This window comes from Pangasianodon hypophthalmus, chromosome 14 (assembly GCF_027358585.1).
Source record: "Pangasianodon hypophthalmus isolate fPanHyp1 chromosome 14, fPanHyp1.pri, whole genome shotgun sequence".
Taxonomy (NCBI): Eukaryota; Metazoa; Chordata; class Actinopteri; order Siluriformes; family Pangasiidae; genus Pangasianodon; species Pangasianodon hypophthalmus.
Genome location: NC_069723.1, coordinates 12,942,825 through 12,967,634, shown reverse-complemented (window position 1 = coordinate 12,967,634; position 24,810 = coordinate 12,942,825). Strand labels below are relative to the sequence as shown.

At 38.0% G+C, this 24,810-nt stretch overlaps 3 protein-coding genes across 9 annotated transcripts in view; 1 reads left to right on the top strand and 2 right to left on the bottom strand.

Annotated features, from left to right (window-relative positions):
* The window catches only part of nf1a (neurofibromin 1a), a 66,843-nt gene that overhangs the window by 26,760 nt on the left and 15,273 nt on the right, over positions 1–24,810 (top strand). For all 6 annotated transcript variants that reach the window (XR_004579509.2, XM_034310632.2, XM_034310629.2 and 3 more), the window contains 8 exons: positions 574–720; positions 3,052–3,198; positions 4,193–4,303; positions 20,880–21,312; positions 21,430–21,770; positions 22,182–22,384; positions 22,491–22,684; positions 22,837–22,977. Coding sequence is in view for 5 of the 6 variants with exons in the window: in XM_034310632.2 (XP_034166523.1) it covers positions 574–720; positions 3,052–3,198; positions 4,193–4,303; positions 20,880–21,312; positions 21,430–21,770; positions 22,182–22,384; positions 22,491–22,684; positions 22,837–22,977 (1,717 nt within the window). In the remaining variant the exon portion in view is untranslated. The remainder of the gene's footprint in view (positions 1–573; positions 721–3,051; positions 3,199–4,192; positions 4,304–20,879; positions 21,313–21,429; positions 21,771–22,181; positions 22,385–22,490; positions 22,685–22,836; positions 22,978–24,810) is intronic.
* omgb (oligodendrocyte myelin glycoprotein b) lies at positions 4,594–12,916 on the bottom strand. Its single transcript, XM_026924950.3, has 2 exons — positions 10,206–12,916; positions 4,594–8,831 (listed from the first exon to the last, which is right to left on the bottom strand). The coding sequence occupies exon 2, from the start codon at positions 8,816–8,818 to the stop codon at positions 7,652–7,654; it is 1,167 nt and encodes a 388-aa protein (XP_026780751.1). The 5' UTR covers positions 8,819–8,831; positions 10,206–12,916; the 3' UTR covers positions 4,594–7,651.
* On the bottom strand, positions 13,486–18,289 carry LOC113533092 (protein EVI2B). 2 transcript variants are annotated; one of them, XM_026924948.3, is made up of 2 exons: positions 17,934–18,289; positions 13,486–15,818 (listed from the first exon to the last, which is right to left on the bottom strand). In XM_026924948.3, the coding sequence occupies exon 2, from the start codon at positions 15,786–15,788 to the stop codon at positions 14,091–14,093; it is 1,698 nt and encodes a 565-aa protein (XP_026780749.3). In that variant the 5' UTR covers positions 15,789–15,818; positions 17,934–18,289; the 3' UTR covers positions 13,486–14,090. The 2 variants fall into 2 exon arrangements, with proteins under 2 accessions (XP_026780749.3, XP_026780750.3); XM_026924949.3 differs by having other exon boundaries at positions 13,486–15,811.

The window sequence follows — 24,810 nt, the reverse complement described above, 5'->3', positions numbered from 1 at the left end:
TTTGGTGATGACTTCATGTGTTCCAGACTTCAGGCAGTCATTGACTGCAAAGGAATCATAAATATTATGATTATTATAAAAATAATCCTGATCATAAATATTAGGATTATTTTTAATATTTGCGTTCAAGTATTAAAAATAATCCTAATATTTATGATTGTTAGTTTGTCTAATTACTTTTGAGCATGTGAAAATGGAGGGACTCTGTTAAAAAAAAAAAAAAAAAAAAAAAAAAAAAAAAAAAAAAAGAAAATGGCTGTAATTCCTAAATGGTTAATGCAGTATTTTGTAAACTCCTTGAATTAAAGCTGAAAGTCTACGCTTCAGTCACATCTTCGTTGCTTCATTTCAAATCCATTGTGGTGCTGTACAGAGGCAAAATTACAAAAATTTTGTCACTGTCTAACACTTAATGGACCTGACTGTATTAATTAATAGTATATTCATGCTTTGATGTCTGTTGCACGATTTTATGGAACAGCCTATATACAGTATATGGTCTTCAAATTGAGTGTTAGGTGACTTCCAATGTACTGTTCATAACATGTTGTTGCTTATTCCTTCCTTCTGCAGATTTTTCCTGGATATAGCATCTGATTCCCCTCCTAGCGATTCAGTCAATCATAGCTTGTCCTTCATCAGTGATGGTAATGTGCTCGCCCTGCACCGTCTACTCTGGAACAACCAGGAGAGGATTGGGCAGTATTTATCCAGCAACAGGTATGTTAACACGATGGACGAGAAAAAAAAATATATTGGAGTTAACGTGCAGGTTCAAAAGAATGATTGAGGAAAGAATTGCATTTTCCATGCATCATATATAGTCGATGAGCCCAGTCAACCAAAATTATTACACACTTGGATGAATAATTAGATTTAGGCATAAATATAGACTTATTCTGCTGTTTGATGAATTTTTGTTTAAGCTTTTGAATATGCATAGAACATGTACTGACTGACCGACTGCATTTAAGCTTATTTGATTTCTCTCAAGTCTCTTGGCCTCAAACTTTCTTCCACTTCTTTGGTATCATCTCTATTCCTCTTCCCTTAAATGACTATGCTCTTTACACAGTACAGCCTGCTTGTATTTCTGCTTTTTGGTAATGAAACCTTTGCTATGCATTTGCTGTAATCAAGGCAGAAGTGTAAACAGACATACTAGTATTTTCTAGTTATACAGTCAGGTCCAGAAGTATTTGGACGATGACAGAGTTTTTGTGATTTTGTCTTTATACACCACCACAACGGATTTGAAATAAAACAATCAAGATGTGATCAAAGTGTAGACTTTCAACTTTATTTTAAGAGGTTCCACAAAAAATATGGCATTTACCATTTAGGAATTACAGCCATTTTAAGCAAAGTACTTCCATTTTCAGGGGCTCAAAGGTATATGGACAGCTGACTGACAAGAAGTTAATTAACCAGGTGTGCTCCATTCTTTTGTTACTTCAAGACAAATGAAGCAGATAAAAGGTCTGGAGTTGATATCAGGTATTGAGTTGGCATTTGGCAGCTGTTCGACTGGAGCTAGCAATATGAAGTCCAAGGAGATCGCAATGCAAGTGAAGGAGGCCATCATTAGGCTGAAAAAACAACATAAATCTATAAGAGAGACAGCAAAAACCTTAGGCGTAGGCAAATCAACAGTTGAGTACATTCTAAAAAGAAAGAAAGCACTGGTGAGCTCAACAACATCGAAAGGCCTGGAATACCACGGAAGCCAACTAAAGTGGGTGATCGCAGAATCCTTTCCTTGGTGAAGAAAAACCCTTTCGCAACATCAACAGAAATCAAGAATACTCTGGAGAAGGTAGGCGTATCATTGTCAAAATCTACAGTCAAGAGACGCCTTCATGAATGTAAATACAGAGGGTTTACAACAAGGTGCAAACCACTGGTAACATTCAAGAACAGGAAAGCCAGATTAGACTTTGCCAGAAAACATCTAAAAAAGCCTCCCATGTTCTGGAATAAGATTCTTTGGACTGATGAAACCAGGATTAACTTGTACCAGAATGATGGGAAGAGAAAGGTATGGCAAAAGAAAGGAACAGCTCATGATCCAAAGTATACCACATCATGTGTCAAACATGGTGGAGGAAGTGTTATGGCATGGGCATGTATGGCTGGCAATGGAACAGGCTCACTGGTGTTTATTGATGATGTGACTGCTGACAGAAGTAGTAAGATGAATTCTGAGGTGTATAGGGCTACACTCTCTGCTCACATTCAGCCAAATGCTACAAAACTGATAGGATGCCGCTTCACAGTGCAGGTGGATAATGACCCTAAACATACTGTGAAAGCAGCTCAAGACTTTTTGAAGGCAAATAAATGGAATATTCTTAAATGGCCAAGTCAGTCGCCTGATCTCAACCCAACAGAGCATGCTTTTCACTTACTGAAGACAAGACTGAAGGCAGAAAGACCCACAAACAAGCAGCAACTGAAGGTGGCTGCAGTGAAGGCCTGGCAAAGCATCTCCAGGAAACTCAGCATTTGAGTTTTGAGAACATGGGCTCCAGACTTCAGGCAGTCATTGACTGCAAAGGATTTTCATCCAAGTATTAAAATTGTGGTTATATTTACAATTGTCACTTTGTCCAAATACCTTTGAGCCCCTGAAAATGGAGGTACTTTGTTGAAAATGGCTGTAATTCCTAAATGGTAAATGCCATATTTTTGTGGAACCTCTTAAAATAAAGCTGAAAGTCTACACTTCGATCACATCTTGATTGTTTTATTTCAAATCCGTTTTGGTGGTGTATAAAGGCAAAATCACAAAAACTCTGTCATCGTCCAAATACTTCTGTACCAGACTGTATATAAATATAAATATTCTTTAGTATTAAGTAATAAGAAAAAACTGTTTGTTCATCATTGTAGTTGTTTGCAAGTATACCATTTAATAGCTTGTGTTCAGTGTTGAAGTTGTCATTCAGAAGTATTTATTCATTATTATTATTTTATTGATTTATTTATTTAGTATTTATTTTTATTCACCATGACACAGATACACTCAATCTGATGACTTGTGTTTGGCAGGGACCACAAGGCTGTTGGTAGAAGACCCTTTGATAAAATGGCTACACTCCTGGCGTATCTTGGCCCCCCTGAGCACAAACCTGTAGCAGACACTCACTGGTCCAGTCTCAACCTCACCAGTTCCAAATTTGAGGAGTTTATGACCAGGTAATTCCTTTCTAGCTCTGTGGCCACTTCTGCTTTCACGCTAGCCATTTTTCCCCCTCAATGTCCAGCACACATTTTATGTATAATTGTATGCGAAGCAGCCGCAATGCAGGTGGAATGCAACCAGTTTGAAAAAGCACTTTCGGCCAGTTTTTTTTTTTTTTTTTTCCTCTCCCCTCCCCCCTATCGTGGACCATGTACGAAACTTTCCAGAAAAGCTTTGAGTTACAATGTGGGCTTTTTATCACCGGACCATACATTGTATATCTTTGTTGTTAATAAAGATAAAGAGATAAGATTGATACACTAGGTGCTTAGCTGGTACAATCGGAAGGTAGAAGTTGTGGCAATGTTGTTATAGTTACAGGGTGAGTGTCATGTGAGATGCCTTTTTTCACATCAGCACAAAATGTGCTGTGGCTTCTTCTGTAGAGGAAAACACCTGAGGTGAAATTAGGCTAAGAATACTAAGGAATTTAAGACTCAGCATACATTAAGGTTTAATTCTGAAGGTCATGTACCAGCTCTTGACATGAAAGCCTTTCTACTTGCACATTTTCCCCTTGAATATAAAAGAAAATTAGCTAAGTCAAGTTTATGATTTAAGATGCAAATTCATTTAAAGTTCTTTAATGCAAAGTCATATGTGTGTTTATACACACAGTGTGTTTATACCTTTAGTCATTTCCTTAATTATAGCATCTGTTGCAAGTGTTGCTACTGTAGCAACACTAATTCCACTTTTTGTCAAGCTTGTGATTCTCTTCTCCCCAAAACATTGTACCACTGAGATTGATGTGAAGGTGTTTTATTTCTGTTAAATGGGTTCGTGTCTGTAGTACTTGGAAAATGGAATAAATTTAAGGTACCTCATTAACTATGTTACTGTCTTTTGTCATTTAATTTTGTCTGATATTTGTTAGATAGAAACCTGGCCATTAAATCCAACTGTCAAGTGAAAGTGTGGTCATAAAAACTTGCTCGTTATTCACAGGCACCAGGTCCATGAAAAAGAAGAATTCAAAGCTCTGAAGACACTTAATATCTTTTACCAGGCAGGAACATCTAAGAATGGCAACCCCGTCTTCTATTACATTGCTCGAAGGTAAGATTTTTAGGCTTGTAATGCTGTAAATTGATCTATAATAAAACAGTTGCGAAACGCTTGAGACATCAGACTTCTTTGATGATAAGGCTGTGTTTGAGTTGTAGTTTTATTCCTGCACCTAATAATAGTTTGGGGGGAAAAAAAAAATTATATATTTATACATACACACACACACACACACTTATATATGTGTGTGTGTATATATATATATATATATATATATATATATATATATATATATATATATATATATACACACATACATACATATATACATATATAAAATACACAGTGTGGAGAGACTTGTTCTCTGCCATTAAAACCCTGACTAGCAGGAAAGCGTTGTGCTTAATAGCTCTACCAAACTTGCAATAATAGCTACAGGTATAATGCTTGTTGACTTGGTAAATTAGTGTTTTATGTGTAAATTTACATGAAGGCAGATGGCCTGTATCATATCGGCTTCTACAAACACAAAGCTTGAACAATTAAGCAAGGGGTTTATTTGTGTTTTTGTTTGCCCTGATTTATTTATCCAGTACTAGAGAAACTCTTTTAATGATTTTTAAAACATTTTGGAAAATCAAAGTTGTTTAGCCATTTAGCAGTCTATCCAAATGTGGTATATTAAATTAGAAAATATATCTACTAATTAATGGAGACATCCGGTTAAATTTGTATCATAACTACCACTCTTAAGTTAGTGACTGATTATGGCCTGTAAAATTTCTAGATCAGTAGTAACATGTATGTCATGTTTAATCGTAGATTGCACACAGTAATTTGGACTATGCATGCCACTTAGCAGAGGATTTGCATGTTTGATAGTGAAACCCAACATAATTTACATAATGTTGGAATCATTAGAAGGAGTTTATAGCAACATTGTGGTTTGTGCTTGGGTTTGAGTTTAGACTCCTGGCATTTTGAAAGCTGTAATATAGCCTTTATTATAATATAGCCACATGCCAGAGAGGGGGAAAAAACAAAGTGCTATATACATTCAGTTTCACCCTTCATTCACATGTTGCTGTATTTTTGGTCTCTGCATACTTGCTTGTTCAGTCAACCTTAATGCATTATATCCTGTGAAATATCCTGTGAAGCTCTTTACTTGATGACAGTCTTCCTCTCAGCTTTTTTTTTTTTTTTTTGAGATTTTAAAGATTTGAATTTAAAGATAATATACCATATAATATATTTTCTTTAATCTTAAACCTTAATTCTTCACATTCACATAAATGCAGTCGAATTAGAAAAACTATACATTTGCAATAGCACTTTGGTCCCCAGTTTCAAAACCATTTTTTGTCATTTTGTTTGTAATTACTGATAAATGTCTACAGCAAATGACTTTCGAAGATGTACACAGACCAGCAGGAGTGTGCTTTGCACTCGCAGTTTCTCAAGCATGTTGTGCAACAGTGATACCAGCTCATCAGTGCAGTATGTACACATAACTTTTTATCCAAACAGCCATCTAAAAGCCATTTAAAGCTAAATACCATCCATTAAGCACAGGGTTTGTTGCTCATTACTACTGATTACTAATAGACTTACTGAATCGATCATGCTTGCAATACCCACACTTTTTGTGGACACATGAAATTGTGTGATCACATTATTAAAATTATCTTCATATTTTATGAATTAGCACATTAATTTTGACAGTCTTAACGTGTTATATGTATATAAATAATAAAAGGCTAGCTGTTAATCTTAGCCTCCTTGTAAAGTATGAATGTGTTAACTATAGTACTAACACCTATTCATACTTTGTAGAAAACCATTTTGTACTTGATACTGTAAAGTAATAATGTTTTAATGAAAAAAAAAAAATTAAGATTCTCTTAAGATTTTTTTTTTTTGTAAAATGCTTGAGTGTAGCTGAAGATGTTTTTGTCAGGGAAAGATTGGTGCCTCGTCAGCAAATGCAGCTCAGCTCTTACAGAATCATTACCTAGTGTTAAATGCCTGTGTGATCTTTATAATACTGTGGGGCATTTGGAAAGCTCTCACTGGAGTGCCTTCATTTAGTAGAAGCACCAAGAGAAAATGGCTGGACAGCATTATATAACTGAGTGAAGTCCCACCTAGGCACTGGATTTTTAAGACTGCTGAGTCTTACCAGTCACATCTGTTTCGAGATGGAGCAAGCACAGCACATGCAGCAATCATTTATAAAGTCATCTATTTAGTGATTTGTTTCCATGATAGCCTTTATTTCCCATTTTAATCAAGTGTCTCTTGCTACCTTGGTCTTAAAATGACGTAATGATATTAATGTTTAATGGTATTTTACATATAGGTGACTGCAGTATGTGGATTCCTGGCATGTCATTGTATAACCTTGAAAGTGTTATCCTATATGAAAATCACATTAGACTGCATTCCAAATGTTTGAATTTTATACTGTTTCTATGGACGAGCATAATACAGGAGAGATCATTTTTCCATTGGTGTAAGTCATTTGTATGCATTTCTATTAGTTTGTCAAGATAACTGTGCATGACAAGACATACTGCATAAAGTACAGTGGTCAATTTGTTTGAAGCATACAAGAGAGTATATGTGTGGTGGCTAGGGAAGCCCTTTCACCTGATGACATTTGCTCCTATAAATAGTTCTGAGACCTGCAGCCTTTCCTGAACTGTTTTTCTTTTGCATGCATCTCAACCACATTTTGAAGTCTGGTTACCCCCAAATGTCAAAAGGAGAGAAGTGCATTAAAGATTCCTTTCTCGCTGCAGAGAAAGGAAACTTTTAGTGCAGTTTTCCCCCTTTTGACATTTGGGGGTAACCAATTTGAGAGTTGGTATCTGTTTGCAACTCCACTACAGCACGTAGCTATCCAACAACTTGATCAAAGTCTGATATTAACTGTGTGAGGAAATCACACTTAGCTAGCAAGGCTTTAGACACTTTTAGGCAGGCTGACTGTTTTTACCACTGAGTTTGTTAAACTTTTTTTTTTTTTTTTTTAATGTTGCAGAAAGATAACCTAGGCACAGCAAACATTTCCACATAGTTTTGGTGAAATATATTTATGGTTTCTTCGAGTTGAGGTGTCAAAGCAGAAACCCCTATTTTGGTCCAAAAAAAAATTTTCATAATTTTCAGCTGTTTGCCAGAATTCAGCCACAGCAACAAAGGGTTTTCCCCAGACCAACACACATATACTGTAGAGAATACCATAGTCAGGAACATTCAAACTGTGTAGTTAAAAGCCAAGAAGACAAGGAACTCCTTTCAACATTCCTTGTACATCCGTAAAGGTGTGGTTTTGTTTTAATTCCAGACCAATTGCAAGTTCTCGCTTCATGTTAATTCCAGCTTGACGCAAAATCAGAAGGTACTGAGGATGATTGCTGTGCCCAAAAGGTTTAATGCGACAGTATGAGGTTTGCAAGGATGGATTTGGATGCTTGTGCTGCGAGCTCTGTCAGGTAATGCCTTTTTGGTGCTCCGTGTGCGGATTGTTGTGCTTGTGTGGGTTGAGAGACTGTATGGGGTGGACGTGAGAAGTCCCACACCCTTGGTCAGTGCCTCCTCAGATGCCCAAGAGGAATTATCAATACTCCAGTTGTAAGGAAAGTTGAGCAATGCTGATTTGGACAGATATCCTGAAGTGACAGCATGCACATGTTGTTGATGACTGGAATCACGAGTGTCAGCACCCCACGGAGGTTCGGTGTATGAAGCCGAGTGCCGGGTTCTGGTGGTGGACAGGTGGGCTTCCCCACACGTAGGCCTTATGTAGCAAGGGCAGCCCAGCACTTTTGCTGGGGTCTGCTGCACCCAGTTTAGTAGATGCGTGATGTTTTCCTCATCCTCACATGCCCAGGGGTTATCCCCAAGTGTAATGAGTTGCAAAGCTTCCAGTCTGTTGAACACACCCTCACTCACTGAAACAAAACGATTAGCATGCAGGTAGAATCGGGACAGCCTGGGAAGACGGTCCAGTGAGCCAGGAAGAATCTGTAGCAGAAAGTTGTGGGAGAGGTCCACCATCTCCACATTGTAGGGCATGTTGGTTGGTACAGTCCAGAACTTGTTGTGGCTTAGGTTGAGTGCTCGCAGACTGGGTAGTGTGTTGTTAATGAAGACCACACGCTCTAACTGGTTGTTTGATAAGTCTAAGGACTGCAGGTTCCAATGGTAAGCAGTGTCGTTTTTCTCGAGGTGGCGAATGTGGTTAGCCGATGCATGGATATCCCACAGTGCCCGTGGCAGGCCACCCGGAAGGTGGTTGAGATGGTTGTGGGAGATATCCAGAGTTCTTAGGTGGGCAAAGTGGCTGAGAGCTCCATCTAGGTCTTGTAGCCGGTTGTGCGACAAGTTGAGGAAATGAATGTTGTGCTGGAGGCTGTTGGGTAGCAGTATGAGACCTCGGGCAGAACAGTCCACCACTCGGTGGCCCCTGCCACAGGAACACATCGGGGGACAGATAGCCAGCACAGACACTGCACATAGCATCAGGAGCAGCAGGCAAGCCAGCATAGATGCAGACATTGTGTGAGCTGTCCTATAAAATAAGATAATTTAATTATAGAACATCAAAAAGTATAGATAGAATTATAGGACTACTGATTTATGTTTTTGCATATGGTATACTGCAAATTAGTTATTTACCAGTTTTGTATGTTTGAAGGCCGAGAGAGATTGGGAACAAAGCTAAAACATGTATCTGGTTGTTTGGCCATTTTGGCTTACCACAGTTTGTTACTTCCTGAGCTGTAATTATGCTTCATGTATCAAATGATTCAGTGTATAATGTTTTAGTAGCTTAACACTGGAGTAGAGTGTGGTGCACATTAACTATTTTTGTTTATTCTCCATTCTGTCCTCTTTTGATTGCACCCCTTCTTGTGGTCTTAGGGGTGCGCTTGAGCTGACAAGATCTATTGTCTGGTTAAACACCATGTCCAGCTTTCTGCCTTGTATCTGTAAAACCTGTCCTTAGCCTTGTTAGGATTAGATTTGTTTTACAAGGAGAGGGGGCGGAATTCCCTCCTTTACAGGTGACATATTTGTGCTTCTCTGTAGAGAAAATTTATAATGTCTCTCGGTGAGTTAGACCTAAATTCATCCAAAAATTCAAAACAAACACTTGCTGGAGACTCGTATTTGAACTGGCTTGCTCCATGTTAATTCCAGCTGCACATGTTTAATCATGTAGATGTGCAAATATTGTATTACATACGTAAACCTGAGAAACTAGTAATGTCCTAATATGGCTCTTGATTGACGGAGTAATTTGATATAGGTTTAAACATGGATGAGCTGTGTAAAATGTTTATCCTTGAATATCAAGCAAAGCTAGCCTCATGTTAATATAGAGCACAGCTAGTGAAATATCAAGGAAATTCCTGTAAGGTCCTGTCAGGCTGTTTGTGTAGGCTGTGGCTGCTGTTTGGCAGCGTGAGAGGTAAGGGAACAGAGCACCTCTGAGCTTCTGCTCGAGCTGTGGCTGGAGTTTGAGTCCCTGCCAGAAGCTACTCTCCCTTACTGCTGTTTCTGCTGCAGTGAGCGGTTAGCATTTAGCCTGGTTACCAGCGTCTCCGTCCTGTCCTTTTTCTTGTTAGCTGCCATCTAGGGACAGTGAAAATTTACAGTCCCGATCACACTATACGCCAGTCTGGTATTCTAGAAGTTTCTTATCTTCTCTGCCTGTTAATGATCAGCCAGAATGTGTGATGTGATATATAGGTGAATACATTGCTGTTTTTTATTTGAATCTTTGCTGGAAGATTGTTATTTTAATCAAAGAGCAAAAGCTCAGGACTATACTGAATATAGGCTAGAAATATTTTAAGCAAAGACAGCTTACTTATTCAATATAAAGGCTTTTGCTTTTGTATCTCAACCCTGAATTTATTAAATATTGAAAATGCCTTACCTTATCCTTTCTGTCAATTTTCAGTCATTTCTCTTCCTTTCTTTTCGACACTCCAGCCTCTTCTTCCTAGCTCTCCTCTTATCTAGAGCAGCAGAGGATAATTTCAGTCACTGGCTTTTTCTTTTTTCTGCTACTCTGCATGGCAGGTTAGTCCTTTCTCACCCACATTCAGGGTCTATTTCTCTGTCTCTCACTCTTCTGTGCTTTCTATATTACCCCCTCCATCAGGCTCATTTCTTCCCCTCCCCTTTTCCCTTCTCAGCTGCACTAAGCATTAATGAGTTAATAGGTGGTTCTTCTCTCTCACTCATGTCTGTGCCTGGGCTCCCCTCCTGGCATGGCAGTGCTGTGGTGGTGAGCAAGCCCCTGATGGCTCAAACCCCAAATGCTGCAAGCTGCTCATCCCAGCAGCATCTGAGCTCATGGTAGGTGGTGAAATGAGGAGTGAGCAGGAGGAGGGAGGTGGGAAAGACAGTGGAGAAATGCAGCATAGAGACAGCCCCGGCAACTGCTGCTGACAAGGTTTGGGGGTGGGGTGGGGGTGTAGGGGGGTTAGGGAGAGATGGGACTGCTGACTCCAAACCTTTTATAATCACAACCAGTGCACTCAATGAAATTATCTCTCTTCTTTTCTCTTTACACACACAGACATGCTGTCGTTCTCCAATATAAACATGTGTACTGTGTTTTTGTACACACCAGCACATACTAATACACTAACCTTGACTGCACTGCAGTGGGACTATGTAGTGTGCATCACTACCGTTATGAAACCTGTTTTTTTTTTTTGTTTTTTTTTCTGTCCCCTCCTCCTTTTTTTTTTCTTTTTTTTTTGAAACTTAGTTAAGTTTAGGCAGGATGACATTGTTGACTCATTAAGTGTCAACTGTGTGCTTGTTATGAAGGCCCTGTAATGGTGACACTCACTTTGTTTAACAAACTCCTGGTTCCTTTGTGGTAATTATTTCACTTTTTTTTTCTGGAAAATCCTGAAGTCTGTTTGAAAATATGACATTAATTACACTACATTAATACTAAATTAATTTTTTTTTTTTTGGAGAATGAAAACAGTTTTGGAGTATGAAAAGTGAAATTTTATGCAAGCACCCTTAATGCAAGATTTCTGATGTTCCCCTCACATTTGGAGACCGTCAGTAAAATATCTACTCGGAGGTGAAACACCACTCTCTGTGGGCCCCCTGGCTCCGTAAATGGGAGAGAAAAAAACACAAGTAATTTGCTCCTGCTTCCCATCCCCGGGGTCCTCGGTTCGATCCTGAGCTCAAGGTTCTGTTTGTGTGGAGATTTATGCATGTTCTCCCTTTGTCCATGAAGTTTTCCTCTGGGTTCTGTAGCTTCCTTACACTGTCCAAAAACGGGTACATGGATTAGCTATGTTAAAATTTCCCCTAGGTGTGGATATGTGTGCTAATGTGTGTGCATTATTCTCTGCTATGAATTAGCATGCCATTCTCCTGCTTTGTGCCCAGTGATAGACTACAGTTCCAAGAATGAATGAAGGAATAATGCGGACCACTAATATCCAGCCTTGTAGGACAGGCAGGCAGCTCTCTGTACTTGCTGATTATGTTGCCTGTCAATTCAAATAGCTCCCCCACTTGCACTTTGGTGTTCAGACATCCTGGTCTGGGCATGCCCATGTTTTGGGGAAGTGGATTGGACAGACTACTGAAAGGGAGGGCTCAATTTTGTCAAAATGACTAATTATACCTTTAATTAGCACAGTAATTTTGTAGAGACAGTGCAGTATATATGCCAGAATATAAGGTTCAGAATAAAGGTGCCTCATGGTAATATCTGACCCTGTGTTCAAAATTCACTGCTGATCCAACATGCAGGCCTTTCAGATTATATCAGAAAGTGAATGGTAGTGTAGTTCTACATTATATTAAATCAACATAAATAATGTATGAGTGAATTCTTGCTTTTAAAGTATGTTTGATCAGTGCTTCATATTTACCAGAGTAGTTTGTGTATATATAATGTGTGTATTGTAAAGCCTGGGCTTAGTTCATGCAAGAGCAAAGTACAATAAAATAATCACTATTTGTACATAGTACATAGTGAGATCAAGATCATTGCAGACATGCATACCCATTAATCTTTATTTATGAAACTCTGCATATTCGTCTAGTATATATAATCACAGTTGTGGAACATGTCATTCACCAGTCTTTCCAATGCACAGGATTATGCTAAGATGCCATCAGCTCATTTCGGTACTTACTATAAACTTTCTATTTCAGCATGACATAACCACAACAGTATATTTCCACAGTACATCTGCAGCCTACTGATGCACCAATGAGGCGTCAACTGACAGTGGAGAAAATGAGCAATACCAGCAGATGTGTGAAATCCTGCATAGCACCTTCAACTAGTCCTGTGAATACTAGTCTGAACAAATCTTTAACATGATGTTACCAGTGAGGGTGTACAGAAACACAATGGAATAACACTGACGTTTTTTTAAACAATCATAGGCTGTTTGTAACAGTGTTTATTGTGTACCTATTGTGTACTTTTTTGTGCAGCACTTGTGTAAATTCATTAGGTTTAGCATTAGTCGAGATTACATAACTTGAAACATTTTCTTAAGCCGACTTGGTGCATTATATACACGCACACATGAAGCACACACACATAAGTATTAAAACCAAAATATCAAATAGTCTTAGGATTTCTAGGTTTTATATATATATATATATATATATATATATATATATATATATATATATATTATAGTTAATGGTGATGGTGGAAAAGCCATTATTGTTGAGGTTAAAGTGGTGACAAGCATCAGCAATGACTGAAAAAAGCTTGCACCCATACAGTGCAGGTTAAAAAATTTTTTATATATATATATATATATATATATATATATATATATATATAATATATATAAATTATTTTTATTTCTTTTAAACTGTGTATCACACAAATGACTTGAATGTCACCATTTTAACCTCAACAATAATGGCTTTTCCACCACCACTGGCTCAAATGACACTTTAGGTTAGATTGTTCTTATTGCATAGGAAGAAAGAAAGAGGCTTTATCACATATTCAAGTACAATGCATTTAAATTCTTTTCTTTGCAGATCCTACCTTGAGAGGATTTAAACTCATAGCTTTCTGCTCAGTAGGCCAGAACTTTAACCACTGACCCACCATTGGCCAGCAAGTGCAAACGCCGGCATTTTCAGTTTTCTTTCAAAGCGTTAGGAACTGTTAAGCAGACAGACCATTTATTTAAAAAAAAAAAAAAAAAAAAAAAAAAAAAAAAAAAAGGCAGACAAACTCCGACATGCTGCTCAAAAAGGAACTGAACGCTGTAGCATGCAACACTGCTGTAATTTACTCAGAAATTGCTTCTTACTGTCTCAGTCTCTTGCTCTCAACTCATTCTGGTTTTATGTGCAGTGTCATCTTCCCCCAGAATAAGAGTAAATCACATCCTACAAAGTCACATTCTCTCTTGTTGTAAAGGAAGTATTTTAATGCTCCAGTGCTATTTACTAATAGTGTCCACAAATCACGTGTTTTGAGATTTTTGGGTTTTTTTTTTACATACCAAAAACCTTTATTATATATAACTTATATATAAGTTATATAATTAACTTAACAGCTGAAACAGTGAATATTTGCTTTAAAGAAACTTTGCTAATGACTTTACTACCGTTAAGTGATTTTTCCTCTTTGAGGGAACTGATTGACAAAGCTAGAGTCTTGGAAACTGAGTCTTTTTTCCCCCTTTTGTGCTGTGTACAAATCTTTCTTTTCTGCAAGTCATTTGTTTTAAAAGCATACAGAGTGCTATCTTTTCAATAATAGCTTGTGTTTGCTAATGGTTTTTCAACATTTCTAAGATGGTGCTAGTGGTGGCACAGAAGGGATGTGTATAGCATCTGATAGTGATGTGGATTCAGTATTCTTGTCCAGGGAAAGATTAAGATCCACATCTTCAAATGGAGTTGGAGTGGCACTGTTTGTTTCTGCAGGTGGAGATGGAATGATCTCATCATCAAGTTGATGTGTTGTTTGGATATTCTCATTGTTTTCAGCAGCTGGAGGAACGCTAACAGTCTCAGGGATGTTGGAGTCTGAAGAGACCTCAGAAGGTGGACTGTTTGCTTCATGTGTCTGAATTTGGTCGGGTGTTGCTTTTCCATGTAGTGGTTGGACATCACTTTGCCCAAACGTACTGCTTGCTTGAGTGTCCTCAAGGGGGACCTCCTCATCCATTGGGCTCAACATAGATAGCCGCTTGGAAAGCCGCTGGGGAAGGAATGAGTGGAGGGAAATTCTTTTGGACTCTTGACGATGGAATGGTCCATCCTCATTGATGGTTGGTAGGTTAGGTTGGATATCAGCGTCAATGAATGGTGAAGGGCCAGCCCAGTCAGGATTCTCCGTCTGCTTTTTCTTTATTTGATGATTTCTTAACAAAACCACAACAAATGCTACGAACATAAGAAACAGAATACTACCAATCAAGGAGGCTACTATTTGTCCCGGATGGCTTTTATTATTATCATCGAGAGGGGCTTTTGATGTAGTAGTTTGGCTGTTGTCTGTTTGAGTGGTGGGGATGGTTTCTCTATTAAAGGTGGAATATGTTCTCTCACTAGTCATGTCTTTTGTGGTTATTTCATATGTTGCATTCGTATCCATGGTATCAGTAGTACCAGTTGTACCAACCTCTGTGTTAACAGTTGGACTAAGACCAGTGGAAAAGCCAGTGGTAGTCGATGTGTTGAGTGAGTAGGTGGTTGTGTCATGTCTATCTTCATTGCTAATGTCCAGAGTGACCTTTGAATCAGTGATATTCAGTATTGGAGATTGTGTGCTTTCTTTTTCTTGGGGAAGTGTAGACAATTTAGTAGTCAGTGTTTCTGTAGTCTGTACTTCTACTCCTGATTGATTTGTAATAACTTCTGGAGTTTTTTGGAAATTAGTAGAAATATCAGTCTGTGGCGTGAAGGATTCATTCTCTCCAGATCTAGTAGTTTTTTTTCCTTGAGTGTGTCTATCACGGTCTTTACTAGTGGATTTAAAATTATGTAATGTTTGATGGTCATCTCTGGTGGCAGTTGTAATTTGGTCAGTCTTTTTTTGTGTTAATTCTGTCGAGAAAGGCAAGGAGGACCGTTGTAAAGAGGACCTACTTTCTCCTGTAGAGACTGTCATTGCGTGGGGTAGATGTTCAGCAACACTCTCACTTGTAACATACTGGTCCTTTGAGTTTTGTGGGGGCAATTGTGTAGGTAAGACTTTTTTGCCTTCCTTAGTGGTGTACTCTTCCTGGTTTTTTTTATCTTTAGAGGTATCTTTATGCACCCTAGTGCTGCTTGGGCTATGGGTTGTCTCACCATTTGGCTTCAAAGGAAGTTCAGAGGTTTTTGAAGAGAAAATGATGGGCTCATCACCCCTTATGGTTGTTTCATGATGTTTAAAGGTATCTTCATGCTGCCGGGTGCTGCTTGGTATAAGGGTCGTCTCCCCAGTTAGTTTCCATGGAAGTACCAGAAACAGTGCACAAGTACTGAGAATGGATTTCATGATGTCCTCTTCATAGATGATGCCTGTAAGCTACCAGCAAAGGTTTGTTAATAATCTGTGATACTCTAATGTGATACTCTTACCCTATTAGAACTAAATGCAGTTAGAACTAGCTATAACCAATTACTAGTAGCATAAATACAGGCCCTTTTTTGCTGTTTTATCATAGATGTTCTCTATATCAAGTGTTGTGCCTACACTTGGCTTATCAGAGTTCACTGGCTGTGTCTTCAAACAGTGTCTTCAGTTGCCCCAAGACATGCTTGGTGTCTAAAGTTTCCTACTTTGTTTTTTCATTGGAAAGACTAGGCTGATGTAGCTAACAAGTACTGGAAGCTTATATCTACCACTTTTATTTTGTGCAAACATGAATGAATGTCAAACTTGACCCATACACCGTCAAGTACCCTTAAACAAACTTGTTTGAAACTGACTGGCACTGATCTATCTACAAAAGTGCACAAATGTTTTTTGAAATATGTTGAAAAATGGCATCAAACATAAGTTTTAATCACTTTATTACCATTGTCTGGTAAATTGCAGTAGGCTATAATATTAAGGTGAATAAATGAACCAAAACCACCATTTAAATTCAATTCTTACTGTTGGAGTGTTTTGGAGCATTTCCCAGCAAACTGGGAAACATTAATACATTGCTTTTTGAAGAGGCACTGTGGACAGGGCAGTGTCATTCAGGGAAGAAGATTCTAGCAACTTAGTATAAGTTCTTTATTGGGAGATCCTACAAAACTGCCCAAATTGTCATTAAGATCCTCAGTTACTACATACAGAACAGGGATAGAAAGTGAGACAATTGTATTTCAGGTAAATTCTTCACCAGCATGTCACAAGAAAAGAGACATGCTATGTAGTACAGTTTCTATTTAAGAATATTTTAATCTATTTAATCTATTTAATATATGTTTTAAATATTTACAATATAAGTTAAAGTAAACTATATAAATTTATAGTAAATATTTTATTAAACATAGGAACTGCACGCTTTCATGAAACTATAGGAAGTGCTAGCATGTTGCTGTTGCATGATTGTGATATTTTCCCCTGTTAAGTTTACCCAATATAACAACTTATACCACAGCACGGGTGAATGTTTGAATCTGATCCATAAGTAGGGGGTCATGAATTTTTGTATACCAGCATGGCTCAGATAGTATTTCCGGAACATGAAAGAAAAGGTTAATGCACTTAAATGCACTCGATCTAATACGTTATCATTTCTATAGTAACAGCTTATGCACAGAGACTTGTACGGTGGATGCTCCACATAATCTAAGACTAATAATAAACAAATAAAAAAACCATGTTTAACAAAGTAAAACGTATAATCATTGACTTGATGACATTTCTCAGGAGACATTTATTCAGCATTAATGGAAGGAGTCTCAGTTGTAAGTGCTTTGTAGCAGTCAAAAGTTTCCACAGCTAAATAAGTAATTAATAAATGCAACATTGTAATCACTGGCAAATCGCTGTGGTGTAAGTGGAATAACACACTCCAGACTGTGCTGATACACGAAAATAATGCATGCCGGGGGTGCATGTCGTCCTGCTAAAAGTTGGTATGGTTTGTCGTGTGTTAAAGTGGGGTACGGTTAGTTGAGTTGTTCCTTACAAACTAATCTAGGCAAAATGTGATCTCTTATTCACTCATGACAAATAAATGTCTCTGACTAATATTTTTATCATTGTAAATTTTAAACCAAAGGTATGCAGTTCTGCATGTTGTGTAGAGGTATTAAGCAGATGGGTAAATACGTTTGTAACTACCATCCCTCACCAAAAGGAAGAAATGTATACCACCTGCATGGACTAATACTGTAAAATATTGTTCTATTGTTCTGTTTTGATTATGTAGTTAATTAGAGAGCAATCTATACTTTACAGTACAGTGCATTTAGGTTTTATAGTTCTCGGTGACTACCGCATTATGTACATACATGAGAATGATGCTGTACTGAAATTCCGATATTATTAAGTACATACTGCTTAAGGACAATTAATAGAAAACGTGATTATATAGCTAACCACCAGACTAATAAACCAATAAAGGACAAATAAACCTTTCCAGTGGCATTTTTTTGTCATAATTCTAATACACAGACATCATCATCAATTTTTACTTACCAGGTTAACATAGAATTTACTAATGAAGTCTAGATGTTCTTCTGCACACAGGATTCAATCATCAAATCTGAAAATCAGTTATTTTAACAAGATAACACTATGTAAATGTTGTCTAGTCCACCGCACCTTGTTTCAAGTCTTGATGAAACACGATGGCTTGAAGTTTGCTGAATGAGGAACTTGCACATATTTCACTGACAGGAAATGAGAGCTGTGAAACCACTTTTTTTTTTGTTTGTTTTTCACTTGTTCTCCCACTAATGTTTTATTCTGACTAAACTGTCACTGTTCTGCAATTTAAAAAAAAAAAAAAAAAAGTGTTAATGCAGTGGTAGTGCAATACAGATATGAAGGAAGTTTTCAAAAATATTTTATAGAAAAGCATGTTGTTTCAGAGTCAGAAATTTAATTAGTATGAGCTAATGGCTGATAAAATGCTGCTAGTGGATTGTAAATAAAGCAGCAGTATGTAACTTGCAAAATTGGAAACCTCTCTGATAAAAATGGCCTAGCAAGGCAAAACACATTCAAGTTTTTAAAACTCTGAAAATATTATCCCCTTGCATTAACGTAGTCTCCTCTGTATTAAAAAATATAATGTTTTGAGAATAAAAACTTTAATTGTGATTATTAATATTACCTAGTCCTTGTGTGTGTATATTACAATAGTATCAGCTGGCAGTGTATTTAGACATCTGAGGAGTCAGGACGTGGTGTAAGTTAAAAGGAAATATGGAGAAAAAAGTGACCGTGGATAGCAGCATGCTAGATTTGAACGCAATAATTGAACACTTAAAAAGTTTTGAGAATTTGCGTTTGAAAGCATGTAAAAGGAAATAAAAAAAAAAAAACACTACTCAGTGATTTGGGAAGATTCTGGTGCTTTGAAAGACCAGCATTTATAGCATATACAACTAACCTGTATACATATGGTATGTCAACCAGCATGTGCAAATACAGCACAAACACAAAAATCAGATTATTTTTATTTAGCAGTTTATTTTGCCATGCTTGATTACAAAGGAAATTAAAAGTATTTTAAAAACTTATCTGGTTCATATTAAGGTCAAGAGAAAGACTAGATATAGCAAAATCTGGGTGACTAATACACTTGTTTTTGCATAAACAGCAGTGTCTAAAACCAGAATTTCCATTTTTAAAAATTGAGCTACTAGATTACCTGATCAGCTTAGACAAACAGTATTATTAGCTTAGTTAAATCCACTAAAAGTCAGGTGAATTTAAATATAATATCATTTTAATTTTATTATTGTCTTGTATTAATTATCATCCATTACAGACCTCTTACCTAACAGACAAAAAAAAATGCCAGGTTCAAGCCTTTGAAATTAAATGAAATAATTCAAGAGAGAAAAGAGAAAAGGTAGGGAAAAAACCAATTTAACAAAAAAAAAAAACCCTGTATGGTTAAGTCATAGATTGCATCTTTAAGATACTGCCTTTAGGTTAGCATTTATCACTGAAGGAGAAGGCATGTATAAGCTCACACCACCAAAGGCATGTTCTCCAGTTCCTTAGCAGGATCTATGCAGGAATCTCTGGATGTGGAGCTCTGCATGGTGGCCAGGACATTCTCCTCATCCTTGTTTTTGATGTTGCTTTGATGCAACATAGCCTCCTCTTCTTCTTTCTGCGCCGCTGCTTCATCTGCGTCGGTCCGAACTTCCTCTAGCAGGAGGTTGGTCTCGCATGGTCCTACAATGCCTTCCTCTGCTCGTTCAGTGCTCCAGTGACCTGATCCTCTCAGATCCACATTACCGCGGGTCGGGCGTCGGGCCTGGCACTGTCGCTTTAAAGTGATGACCTTACATGCCAGCACCAAGACAGATATTAGTAAGGCGAGCATGAGACTCCCAGATGATGCAACTACTATGAATGCTAGCTGAGGGTCAAAGAAGCAACCCTCTGAACCCCGTGTAGGTGACACGCTAGCTGAAGCATCAGTGATGGTGGTCTTGAGCAATGATGTAGTATTCTCCATACCAGCTTAGAAACTAGAACAAGAAAAACCTATTTTAGTTGAAGAATAAACGAGAAATTAGTGCTTACAGGTAACTACCTGTCATGAGTGCCAGAATGAAAAAGACATACCACAAATATAACCAGACAGATCTTCTCGGAGAGACGAACTTTTGTGCTGCTTCTAGTTGAAAGATAATTGATGACCAGTAAATATTATGAACATTGCAATTTATTCAACTTTATTTCACTTCAGCCATAAATGTTTGTGTTGGTTCAGTTTTAGGTTTTATAGCTTTCTTGTGTCTTGTTCCTTATTTGGTTGTTCGTTATCCGTAGAGAAAGCTAATAAGATCAAATCTGTTTTTCACTGTTGTATATAAAGGTCATGCTACAGTATACTTTATACCTTAAATATTACATAATTGCACTGTGGTTAAAAAAAATGAAATGTCTGCAAATACAATTGTTAAGAGAGATTGAGTACATACCTACGCAAAGCTTGGGTTGCACAGGTTACTGAAGTTGACAGATGAACGGATGAGCCAGTGCAAAGGGCCCAAGATGCAAATACAGTCACTTCCTGTCCCCGTCTAGTAGAGTTATTTAGAGGGGTCTTTGAATTTAGATGTCTTAGAGCTACGAGACAAAGTAGAGCATAAATGACTAGACACAAAATAGAAACTTGGTCTTAAACACACATCTTTAGAATCTCTTTGTTTCTTTATTTCATTAGGTTTTATAATTAGGAAGACATGTTGAAGATTTGGGCAGACTACACAAATCCAGTTTGAGTAAAAACACATTTATGGATTGTTATTGTGTCCATGGCTATTTAGTATTTATACCGAATTCACCAAGAGGGTTTTTGGTTTAGGATGTGATGAATTTAACCATTCCGTATTTCGGGTGATTTTCTTTTAAAACAAGACCTATAACCTCTACCTTTCTCTTACTTCCATTTAGGTTCAAAACAGGGCAGATCAATGGTGACCTTCTAATCTACCATGTACTACTCACACTCAAACCCTACTATGCTAAACACTATGAGATAGTTGTGGACCTCACCCATGTTGGCCCCAGCAACCGCTTCAAGACTGACTTCCTCTCCAAGTGGTTTGTAGTATTTCCAAACTTTGCCTATGAAAATGTGGCTGCGGTCTTTATCTATAACTGCAACACCTGGGTGCGGGAATACACCAAATACCATGAGCGGCTGCTAACTGGTCTAAAAGGCAGTAAGAAGCTCTTGTTTATTGACTCGCCTGCCCGTCTTGCCGAATATGTGGAACCTGACCAGCAGAAGCTTCCTGCTTCAACCCTGGCCCTGGAGGAGGACCTCAAAGTTTTCCATAATGCACTTAAGCTTGCTCACAAAGACACAAAAGTCTCCATTAAGGTATTCTGGGAGATAAATCTCCACTAAAGAAACTGACCAAATGCTTCTTGTAATTAATTAAAACTGTTTTAGTGGGATGTCCCTGTACTAAAGATCTCTTTTCACCTTTTTACCCAGGTTGGCTCCACAGCCGTACAAGTCACCTCAGCTGAGCGTACCCGTGTTCTGGGCCAGTCAGTCTTCCTCAATGATATCTACTATGCCTCCGAGATTGAAGAGATCTGCCTTGTTGATGAAAACCAGTTCACACTGACTATCGCCAACCAAGGCACACCCCTCACTTTTATGCACCAGGAATGTGATGCCATAGTGCAGTCCATCATCCATATCCGTACACGCTGGGAGCTCTCTCAGCCTGACTCTATCCCCCAACACACCAAAATCAGGCCTAAAGATGTGCCTGGAACCTTACTCAACATTGCCCTCCTCAACTTGGGCAGTTCTGACCCCAGCCTGAGGTAAAATGCACAAATAATATGGCCGCTTCCTTTTGCCATTTTTACAGGCATGGATAAACTGTTCAATGCATCTCAGTTCTTATAGTAACAGTGCTCTTTTTTACTCGCCAGTTTCTTTCTTTGTTGCTTTGAGCTCATTAGAAATGCTAATGTGGGTGTTGTGTGTCTTTAGTTCAGCTGGCAGGCACTTGAACTTGCCATTGACAAGACAATGAAAAAAAGACTTACTTGAGAGCCAAGAACATGCAAAATCTTGTACATCAATTGCGTTAATAAATATTCAGAAGTTGTTAGTCTTATCTCTTTCTTATCTTACAGAATAAGTACAAAAATCCCCTTATGGAGAGTTATCTAACCATAATACCCATGTTGTGGATACGTGACATTATATTATTTTGGTGCCATCCACAGGTCAGCAGCATACAACCTTCTGTGTGCCTTAACCTGCACCTTCAACCTCAAGATTGAAGGTCAGCTCCTGGAAACATCTGGCTTATGCATCCCAGCCAACAACACCCTTTTTATTGTGTCCATCAGTAAGACTTTAGCTGCCAATGAACCCCACCTCACCCTGGAGTTTCTGGAAGAATGCATCAGTGGTTTCAGCAAGTCAAGTCAGTGCTACACAGACACACTCTTCATATCTGTACGCCAGTGAAAAATTAAGTGTATCAGATTGAGTTAATTAATCTTCCTTTCCCGTGTCTGCTGGTGTTACAGGTATTGAACTGAAGCACCTGTGTCTGGAATACATGACTCCTTGGTTGCGCAACCTGGTGCGCTTCTGTAAGCACAATGATGATGCCAAGCGGCAACGTGTAACTGCCATTCTGGATAAGCTGATCACCATGACCATCAATGAGAAACAGATGTATCCATCAATTCAGGCTAAGATCTGGGGCAGCCTGGGCCAGGTGGGTTTGTCCGTGTGCACTGGAACAACCCTTCTTTCACCTTCTAGAGAAGTTCTACAGAATGTCTTATCATGTCTTACATACATGGCTTCTTAAATCTTGCATCACTTACACAAGTGCTCTAAACCCAACTTGTGTTTTTTTGTTTATAGATATCAGACCTGCTAGATGTTGTGTTGGATAGTTTCATAAAGACCAGCGCTACTGGGGGCCTGGGATCAATCAAAGCTGAAGTAATGGCTGATACAGCTGTAGCTCTGGCATCTGGAAATGTTAAATTGGTTTCAAGCAAGGTAAGCTTTCAGTGCCAGTTTTAGATAAACAATTCTAGACATTCATGTGTAGATCATGTGCTGTTAAATGTTTTTGTTTAATAGTGTGTCATAAGTAAGGAATAAAACATGACAAGGCTTGGAAACAAATAAATGATCACTGATTTCTGAGTGTTACTTATTTTCCTATAACAGCACATCCCAAAGTGTTTTTTTTCTCTTATACCAAAGCAATTTGTCAACAATTACAATTTTTTTTTTGCATAATGTTTTTATTGGTTTCATTTTTTATAGATTTATTTAATGTTTAAAATCTATGAGACATTCGTACTCTGAGGAGATATCAGAAAGCACAAACTCCCCTCTCCTGAATGCTTAACCATGGCAAAGCACTGACACTGGAGACTCCTTCCATAGTTCATGATTTTACATCCTTTGTTAAATAATAGCACTTTTCTTATCTGTTTATTATCCACTGTACAAATCCCTATGAACAAACTTTATTATAGAAATGATAACACATTAGAAGGAGCACAACCCTGTGGCTTGAAATAGCTGTCACTAATCAACACCTTACCAGTCAGATTTAAGAATTCACTGGCAGTGTGGTATAAAATGAGACCATGCTGTTAGTCAAGACACAGTTTTGGGTCATTATCTTTGATTGCTAGCAGCCATTATTAATTATTTCCAGACATTAACTATTTTCCAGTGCTGCACATGCTACTTTAGCAACGCTACTAATCAAAACTCTGTAAAAATGCCTGACATGCATTTAGTAAACAGTAAAATTCTAATTATGAAGCTTGTTTACATTAAGAGCCTTGTTTGTTAATATAAATTACACATTTTCATCATTCTTAAAGGATCTACGAAATCTCCTTTACTCACAGGAATAATAAATTTCATCATAGCAGCGCCTTACAGAGCCTCTCTAAAATAGTGGGTGAATTAGTTTTAAGGTTCTCTGCCTTTTGTGCTCTAGAAACATTTCTCTGATCTTGTCCGAGCTTGCTCTGCTACTCCATTATCTTGAGGTATTGTGTACAAATGCCAACCCTTGATTCGTAGATGCACTTTCTTGCACACACAGTAGTAAGTTAGCAAGACACACTGTCCTATTATATGAATAACTGTTAGTTGTTACAATGAATGGACATCATTGTTAAGGCAGCATAGTAAAAGCTGGCCCTTGTGAGTTAAATTCCACTAACCTTGAGTGTCTTGGGCATTGTGGTCCTTGAACGAAGCAGCAAAAGCATTAGGAGCTGTCTTCGTGTTTACTTATCTCCATTTGTCATAGCTATATTTTTAAGCTCATAGCTGCACTGAGTGGGTGCTGAGCACTGTTTGGCTAGCATGTGCCAGCCACTGCTGATGTCACTACATGCCAGTTTGGGAGTACAAGGGCAGGCTTTGTCCAGTCATCGCATCTGCCTTCTCTCTGCCTCACACAACATCAGACTCAGAGGTCAAACACAGACCCAAACATGACCTTATTGAGGAGGTCATAAGCCTCTGGAGAGTAATGTTTAGGTACGTGACACAGAGATGATGACAAAAATGACATTGTTTTAGAATATTTTACGGGCTAAACATAGTAGTTTGTATGATTTAAAAAGGACGATGGACCTTGAATACTACTACAGTGAGACAACTGCTTGATCTTTGTATCAAACATTGGTAATTAAATCTTAAGCTGGTTTTAGACTGTGCAATTTCAGCGATCTTAGCAGATTGTCACACTCTTAGATGATAAAATCTTGACTGAACTTTAGAACGGATTGTGCAATAACATGGTGAGCAATAACATGGTGAGCATGTCACATTAAGACCGCTAATCTTAACTCGTGA

Excerpts from the sequence above, each read along its gene's own strand:
- LOC113533092 (XM_026924948.3), bottom strand. The coding sequence starts at position 15,788 with ATGAAATCCATTCTCAGTACTTGTGCACTGTTTCTGGTACTTCCATGG.
- omgb (XM_026924950.3), bottom strand. The coding sequence starts at position 8,818 with ATGTCTGCATCTATGCTGGCTTGCCTGCTGCTCCTGATGCTATGTGCA.